Genomic DNA, 9,416 nt, shown 5'->3' on the forward strand with positions numbered 1-9,416 from the left:
CGTTTGGATGGAAGTGACCGTTGTGCTTGGAGAACCCACCGTTAAGTGGCGTGCCGGTGCTCTGCGGTTTTGACACTGATGACGTCAAGGTTGACTTGGCTCGGACAAATGTTGGCGGCTTAGATGTCGGTCTGGGAAATGTGTTTGACGGTTTTCTGCCAGAGGACTTCCGGACAACCGCTGGTGGACCACCTGACTGTGGTCTTGTGGTTTTAGCTTGTTCATACGAGGATGTGGACTGCTTGGGCCCTGAGGAGCCAGCTTTGGTGGTTCCAAATTGGAGAGGTGCTCCTGCTTTAGATGACAGTGCTGGAGGGGTGGATTCAGAATCGAAACTCGAGGTCACAGGTGTAGGAGACTGGGAGGAACTGCAGGAGACTTTGTGCTGCTCCATCGAGGAAGAGGAAGGAGAGCTATTGACTGACGCCTGCATGGACCTCCTCTTCTCCTCCCTGATGATGCGCTCCCTCTCCTCCCTGCAGTGCCTCAGCTTTGCGTGACGCTCCCTCTCGTAGACTTCAAACAGACCCGTAGCCACCCGCATGGAACGACCCGGCGCCTCGCGGGCAATGTCCGACAGCGGGCGGGACAGCAGCTCAACGGGTTTGACGCTGCATCGGGCACAGGCCTCCAGCGAACGGGGGCTGGTCAGCACGTAGCGGCTGCCCTCTGCGGCGGGGGAGTCAAAGTTGTACAGGTCCAGGTGCAGTTTGGGCGACGGGTCGTCATTGTTGGGCTGCGGCAGTGGAGCTGAAATCGCCGCCTGAACCGAGCCGTCTGGAACTGATCCGTCCGGAACTGATTGGTCCGGAACTGATCGGTCCGGAACTGATCGGTCCGGAACTGAGCCTTCTGGAACTGAGCCTTCTGGAGCTGAGCCTTCTGGAAAGGAGTCATCTGTAACTGAGTCGTCTGGAGCTGTGCTACCCGGCAACCCAACGACATGGCAAGGGCTCGGATCGCAGCTGCCCGAGGGCGGCGTCTGAAAGCAAGAATCTCCTTCCTCCTCTGTGGTGGCGCCATCGGCCTGATCTGGCAAGCGGTGGTCTTCAGAGGCCAGTGTGGGGGCGCAGAGTAGCGGGCCAATGGGTTTGCTCTGCTTCTCGGCCTCGCAGGGGTCCACCATCGTTGGCTGGTACTGCAGATGGAGGACAAAAACAAGGTTTTCAGTTAGAGCGGTGTTCAAAAAGCGGGTAGGGACCCCCTGGAAGGTCGTGGTGAGGTGTCATGCCAGGTTGAAGGCGGGCAGAAGAGAGTTTTAGTCATGCTTGAGCAATACACAAGCCTCCAGCTAGGTGGTGATCAAACTAATCAACCCAGTAGAAGAAGTACAAAGGAATAAAAAGACCAAGAAATACCAGGAAGCATACAAAGCCCTTGGGGTTAAAAAAAATGGTGTGTGTTCTATGTGAGACTTTGAAGTTGGTCGATGTGATTTCTAGTAATCAGCAAAAACAACAACAACCAAAACAATCAGGCCGCTCTCTTCAGTATTGTGGCCACTCGGGGCTTACGCTGAATAATTATTCCTTTAAGGGTTTAATTCCTCTAAGTGGCCACATGTGTGGACAGCACCTTTTAGCTCTTATTTCCAAAATAGTGTACACTACTGAATTGGGGTCTTATGGCCACTTATGTGGACACTTATACTGCCATCTGGTGGTGTCAGAAGAGTATAACACACAATGGAATTTGAAGGAAAAAAAGTGTAAAAATAAGATTTAGCGTGTGATTAAACATGACGTACACGTTTGTGTACTTATGGACTAAGTACATGATATCAAAAGATGATTCTTAGTTTTTCTTCTAATTAGGGTCCAATAAGACCAAATAGCAAAGAGAAATTAAAAAAAGGCATGTCAACAAGGAGCTCTGGCCTTAAGAGGTTGAATTAGTGCAGACATGGCTTTGGTGTCATTCTCTCGGCCGGCTGACTCCGACCTACATAGATGTGAGCGTCTATTGAAGGAGGATGCAGCCTTTGTGTTGGTGTTATGTCACTTCCCTTCAGGACATCTGCTGTCATCCTCTCCTTCAGGGACGCAGCACACCTCCAAATAAATACAGCCGGCTTAGAGGGGAACTGCACTTTGTGGGGGATGTTGCCTCCTTCACATGTTGAAGCTTTGAAAGTGGAATTCTTTCCCATTCTTGTTTTATGTAGAGCTTCAGTCCTTCAACAGTCCGGGGTCTCCGCTGTCCTATTTTACACTTCACACATTTTCCATGGGAGACAGGTCTGGACTGCAGGCGGGCTACTAAAGTACCCGCACCCCTATTTCACGAAGCCACGCTGTTGTAACACGTGCTCAATGTGGCTCTGCATTGTCTTGCTGAAATAAGCAGGGGCGTCCATGAAAAAGACGGCGCTTAGATGGCAGCATATGTTGTTCCAAAAGCTGTATGTACCTTTCAGCATTAATGGTGCCTTCACAGATGTGTAAGTTACCCATGCCTTGGGCACTAATACACCCCCATACCATCACACATGTGTAAGTTACCCATGCCTTGTTCACTAATACACCCCCATACCATCACACATGTGTAAGTTACCCATGTCTTGTTCACTAATACACCCCCATACCATCACACATGTGTAAGTTACCCATGCCTTGTTCACTAATACACCCCCATACCATCACACATGTGTAAGTTACCCATGTCTTGTTCACTAATACACCCCCATACCATCACACATGTGTAAGTTACCCATGTCTTGTTCACTAATACACCCCCATACCATCACACATGTGTAAGTTACCCATGCCTTGGGCACTAATACACCCCCATACCATCACACATGTGTAAGTTACCCATGCCTTGGGCACTAATACACACCCATGTCTTGTTCACTAATACACCCCCATACCGTCACACATGTGTAAGTTACCCATGTCTTGTTCACTAATACACCCCCATACCATCACACATGTGTAAGTTACCCATGTCTTGTTCACTAATACACCCCCATACCATCACACATGTGTAAGTTACCCATGTCTTGTTCACTAATACACCCCCATACCATCACACATGTGTAAGTTACCCATGTCTTGTTCACTAATACACCCCCATACCATCACACATGTGTAAGTTACCCATGTCTTGTTCACTAATACACCCCCATACCATCACACATGTGTAAGTTACCCATGTCTTGTTCACTAATACACCCCCATACCATCACACATGTGTAAGTTACCCATGTCTTGTTCACTAATACACCCCCATACCATCACACATGTGTAAGTTACCCATGTCTTGTTCACTAATACACCCCCATACCATCACACATGTGTAAGTTACCCATGCCTTGGACACTAATACACCCCCATACCATCACACATGTGTAAGTTACCCATGTCTTGTTCACTAATACACCCCCATACCATCACACATGTGTAAGTTACCCATGTCTTGTTCACTAATACACCCCCATACCATCACACATGTGTAAGTTACCCATGTCTTGTTCACTAATACACCCCCATACCATCACACATGTGTAAGTTACCCATGTCTTGTTCACTAATACACCCCCATACCATCACACATGTGTAAGTTACCCATGTCTTGTTCACTAATACACCCCCATACCATCACACATGTGTAAGTTACCCATGCTTTGGGCACTAATACACCCCCATACCATCACACATGTGTAAGTTACCCATGTCTTGGCCACTAATGCACCCCCATACCATCACACATGCTGGCTTTTACACTTTGTGTGGATAACAGTCTGGATGGTTTGCTTCCCCTTTGGTCCGGATGACATAATGTCGAATATTTCCAAAAACAATTTGAAATGTGGACTCGTCAGACCACAGAACACTTTTCCACTTTGCATCAGTCCATCTTAGATGATCTCGGGCCCAGAGAAGCCAGCGGCGTTTCTGGATGTTGTTGATAAATGGCTTTCGCTTTGCATAGTAGAGCTTTAACTTGCACTTACAGATGTAGCGACCAACTGTATTTAGTGACAGTGGTTTTCTGAAGTTTTCCTGAGCGCATGTGGTGATATCCTTTAGAGATTGATGTTGGTCACAGTCATTCAATGTTGGTTTCCGGCCATGCCGCTTACGTGGAGTGATTTCTCCAGATTCTCTGAACCTTTTGATGATATTATGGAGCGTAGATGTTGAAATCCCTCAATTTCTTGCAATGTCACTTTGAGAAAGGTTGTTCTTAAACTGTTTGACTATTTGCTCACACAGTTGTGGACAAAGGGGTGTACCTCGCCCCATCCTTTCTTGTGAAAGACTGAGCATTTTTCGGAAAGCTGTTTTTATAGCCAATCATGGCACCCACCTGTTCCCAATTAGCCTGCACACCTGTGGGATGTTCCAAATAAGTGTTTGATGAGCATTCCTCAACTTTATCAGTATGTTTATGAGTTTGAAGATGAAATATGTTGTCTTTGTAGCATATTCAACAGAATATGGCTTGAAAAGGATTTGCAAATCATTGTATTCTGTTTATATTTACATCTAACACCATTTCCCAACTTATATGGAGACGGGGTTTGTAGATAGGTATAGTTGCGGCCGTGCCAGCAACTTGAGGGTTCCAGGTTGGATCCCCGCTTCCGCCCTCCTAGTCACTGCCGTTGTGTCCTTGGGCAAGACACTTGACCCACCTGCGCCCAGTGCCACCCACACTGCTTTAAAAGGAACTTACATATTTGCTTTCACTATGTAACCCACTTTGAGTCACTAGAGAAAAGCGCTATATAAATATAATCCACCAAAAAAACTACTTTTGTCTTCTTGTCCGCCACAAGATTGTGAAAAAGGAGCAAACTTGCAGTTCCTCTTTAACAGGGGTGTCCAAACTTTTTCCACTGAGGGCCGCACACGGAAAATCAAACCATGCAGGAGTTATTTGATATTTTTCATTTTCAATCCATAACAAAATATATGGATTTTTTTTTTAATCAAATTATCCTTTTTATTTTTTAAATTTTTTTTATTTAACATTTACACTAAATCTCTATATCAACTTCAAGTTGATATAAAGTTTAAAAAAATGCCTTTTTGTCAAAGACAAATTTGTTTTTATAGTAAAAGTGAAATATGAATTGATACATTTTTATCATTAATTTTGTTTTACTTTCAACATTTATATATCTGTCGATTTTAGGTTTGAACTATTATTTTGTTGGTTGTATGCTCTTTTGTGAAAGAAAACATTGTATTTATAAGACAAACACAGAATATTGTCATGATCTGCTGCTCGGATCATGACAATATTCTGGTTTTGGTTCCGTTTTGTATTACATCTTGTTAGTGTTTGTCTTCCTTAGTTCCTGGTGGCACTTCCCGTTTGTTCCGTTTCCATAGCTACGCATTAACGCACCTGCCTTTTGTTTTTGACGCACACCTGCCTCGTAATTATTCTCCTTATTTAAGCCTGCCTTTTCTGTTGAGTCCATCTCGCATCCTAGTAGTTTCTGTTCCGTGCAACAGGTGACGACGCCGTTTCCCAATTGTGGTAAAAAAAACTATTTCTTGTACTTGCTAGCTTCCGCGCTAAGCTTCTTTTGTTTGTTCCCTAGCTCACATGCTAGCGCTTTTAGTTCTTCTAGCTCCCATGCTAGTTCTTTTCGTTTTGCGTTGAGTGCCTTGTGCAAGTGTTTCTGTTCTTAGTCTGTTTTGTTAGTGTAAATAAATCATACTTTCTTACCTTTACGCTGTGTCCAAGTCCGACTGCATCCCTGAGAGCACAAACCCGCAACACGATGCCAGCTAAGCGTCACAAATATATGCAATGTTTTCCACATAAAACATTTTCAAGTGAAATATTTGAAGTAAATGAAGCTTTGAATAGGTTGTAATATAGATTTTTTGGGGGGGCAATGGCAAAAAAATAAAAATAAAGATAGTGTGACGTTTTGTTGGCATTGTGGTGATGCGGGTGTGTTCTCTCAATCGTGCAGGCGGAATGGACGCAGCGTGAAGGTAAGAATGAAGATTTATTTAACACCACAGAACAAACTACGAACATAAATACTCGCACAAAGGCACTAGACAAACCAACAGAACTAGCATGTGAGCTAGACAGAACAAAAGGTGCTAGCATGTGAGCTAGGGAAATAAAGAAACGAGGGAATAGCGTGGAAGCTAAAGTACACAAAAATAGCGACGTCACCAGTTGCATGAAATAGCAAATTAGAGTGCGAGGACGAATGACAGACAAGGGTAGGCTTAAATAGAGGAATAATCAAAAGGCAGGTGCGCGTGAAGGACAAAAGGCAGGTGACACAAATGCGTTACTATGGAATGGAACCAAATAGGAAGTGCCACCAGGAACTAAGGAAGACAGAATACTAACAGGATGTGATACAAAAGCAGAATATGTCATGATCCGAGCAGCAAATGAACTTTGAGCGGAAAAAATAGCAACTTTCTCTAGTTAGATTTCACCTCATTCCACTTTTTTTATTTTTGCAATAAAATGTCCAGAATGTGTGGTCAAGACTTAGCCGCGGGCCACAAATGTCCCCCGGTCTGCACTTTGGACACCCCTGCTCTTTAAGCTGCAGGTGTATTTATCAGAAGGTGTGTTCCATCCCTGAAGGGGAGGATGGTGGGGGAGGGGCATCTGGCGCCATGGGGGAGGGGCATCTGGCGCCATGATGGAAGTGAGACGACACAAACGCAGCATCCTCGCATCGTGGAGTCCGAGAATGAGAGTAAATGTCTCACCTGAGAATGAGAGTAAATGTCTCACCTGCTGTCATCTGCTTTCTTCTCCTTCGCTCCGTCCCCCGCACATCATCCCCGGTCACGTGGTCCGGCGAGCATCCGCGCGACGTCACCTCGCCTCCGCATCGCCGCCAATCAGGACGATGACGTCACCGAGCGACAACAACAACAAAATAGGATGATCTCTATTTTTGTTGTGTTTGCGCCGTGCTCGTCAGTCCTCACAGCGGCTGCGACTCAATATGCTCAGCATCCGGCCGCCTGGACCAATGAGGAGGCGACATCTGCGCAGCCTTACAACACTACTGCGCATGCGTCACAGCCTCTCCGTACGCTCAGGCTCTGCACCGTAGAAGTCACGTGTCAAATATGTCACGTGTGTGTGAGATGAGCAAGAAAAAAAGAAAAAGCCTTTTTAAACCGATTGAAATCACGAAAGGAAGCAGCTGCTGTCGTTACATGTTTCAGCCAGCAGAGGGCGCCAGACGTCACACTCCAGCTCTTTCACAGGGGTGTCCAAACTTTTTCCACAGAGGGCCGCACACGGAAAAATGTAAACATGCGGGGGACACTTTCTTATTTTTCATTTTCAAACCATAACAAAATATATGGATTTTTTTTTTTAATCCTTATGGCTTCTGGGAAGCATAGAGGGTTTCAGTCACTAAAATAAATCAAATTATTATAATTATTATTTTTAGTTTAATGCTTACAGTAAATCTCTATATCAACTTGAGGTTGATATAAAGTAAAACAAATAAGGTTTCAAGCATTTTCTGTCAAAGACAACTTTGTTTTTTATAGTAAAAGTGAAATATGCAGTATTTAGATAAATAGTACTTTATTGATTCCTTCAGGAGAGTTCCTTTATTGATCAATTAAAGCCCTCAAAGATCAATAATGCAGGACACCATTGATTTTAATGATCAAATATTGTTGAGTAATCACAGTGAAAAGTTCAATAAAATCATACTAAATATATTTAAGATACAAAAGGTTCCCCACTCATAAAATGATGCATTTTTATTAGTTTTTTTTATTTTTACTTTTAAAACCTAAATTTCAAGATCAACTTCCGGTATATCTGTGGATTTGAAGTTTGAACTATTATTTTGTTTGTTTGATGCTCTTTTGTCAAAACTTTGATGTTTTTATACGGCAACCACACAACATATGCAATATATTTTCCACATAAAACATTTTAAAGCGATCATTTTTGAGGAATAATTCATTATAACATAGATTTTTGTGTGAAGTGAAGTGAATTATATTTATATAGCGCTTTTCTCTAGTGACTCAAAGCGCTTTACATAGTGACACCCAATATCTGAGTTCCATTTAAAGCAGTGTGGGTGGCACTGGGGGCAGGTGGGTAAAGTGTCTTGCCCAAGGACACAACGGCAGTGACTAGGATGGCGGAAGCGGGAATTGAACCTGTATTCATTAAGTACCACCATCATGACAACATTAAATACAGTAGTGTAGTAGACCTAAGTATTCATTAAGTACCACCATCATGACAACATTAAATACATTAGTGTAGTAGACCTAAGTATTCATTAAGTACCACCATCATGACAACATTAAATACAGTAGTGTAGTAGACCTAAGTATTCATTAAGTACCACCATCATGACAACATTAAATACAGTAGTGTAGTAGACCTAAGTATTCATTAAGTACCACCATCATGACAACATTAAATACAGTAGTGTAGTAGACCTAAGTATTCATTAAGTACCACCATCATGACAACATTAAATACAGTAGTGTAGTAGACCTAAGTATTCATTAAGTACCACCATCATGACAACATTAAATACAGTAGTATAGTAGACCTAAGTATTCATTAAGTACCACCATCATGACAACATTAAATACAGTAGTGTAGTAGACCTAAGTATTCATTAAGTACCACCATCATGACAACATTAAATACAGTAGTGTAGTAGACCTAAGTATTCATTAAGTACCACCATCATGACAACATTAAATACAGTAGTGTAGTAGACCTAAGTATTCATTAAGTACCACCATCATGACAACATTAAATACAGTAGTGTAGTAGACCTAAGTATTCATTAAGTAACACCATCATGACAACATTAAATACAGTAGTGTAGTAGACCTAAGTATTCATTAAGTACCACCATCATGACAACATTAAATACAGTAGTGTAGTAGACCTAAGTATTCATTAAGTACCACCATCATGACAACATTAAATACAGTAGTGTAGTAGACCTAAGTATTCATTAAGTACCACCATCATGACAACATTAAATACAGTAGTGTAGTAGACCTAAGTATTCATTAAGTACCACCATCATGACAACATTAAATACAGTAGTGTAGTAGACCTAAGTATTCATTAAGTACCACCATCATGACAACATTAAATACAGTAGTATAGTAGACCTAAGTATTCATTAAGTACCACCATCATGACAACATTAAATACAGTAGTGTAGTAGACCTAAGTATTCATTAAGTACCACCATCATGACAACATTAAATACAGTAGTGTAGTAGACCTAAGTATTCATTAAGTACCACCATCATGACAACATTAAATACAGTAGTGTAGTAGACCTAAGTATTCATTAAGTACCACCATCATGACAACATTAAATACAGTAGTGTAGTAGACCTAAGTATTCATTAAGTAACACCATCATGACAACATTAAATACAGTAGTGTAGTAGACC

The 9,416-nt window shown here is 42.5% G+C and overlaps 1 protein-coding gene across 2 annotated transcripts in view; it reads right to left on the reverse strand.

Annotated features, from left to right (window-relative positions):
- Window positions 1-6,998, reverse strand: part of ccdc177 (coiled-coil domain containing 177) — an 11,100-nt gene extending 4,102 nt beyond the window's left edge. For both annotated transcript variants that reach the window (XR_009804084.1, XM_061886058.1), the window contains exons 1-2: window positions 6,733-6,998; window positions 1-1,138 (exon numbers count right to left, since the gene is read on the reverse strand). The exon at window positions 1-1,138 is cut by the window's left edge. Coding sequence is in view for 1 of the 2 variants with exons in the window: in XM_061886058.1 (XP_061742042.1) it covers window positions 1-1,126 (1,126 nt within the window). In the remaining variant the exon portion in view is untranslated. The remainder of the gene's footprint in view (window positions 1,139-6,732) is intronic.
- Window positions 6,999-9,416: the final 2,418 nt, after the last annotated feature.

This window comes from Nerophis ophidion, linkage group LG24 (genome assembly GCF_033978795.1).
Source record: "Nerophis ophidion isolate RoL-2023_Sa linkage group LG24, RoL_Noph_v1.0, whole genome shotgun sequence".
Classification (NCBI taxonomy): Eukaryota; Metazoa; Chordata; class Actinopteri; order Syngnathiformes; family Syngnathidae; genus Nerophis; species Nerophis ophidion.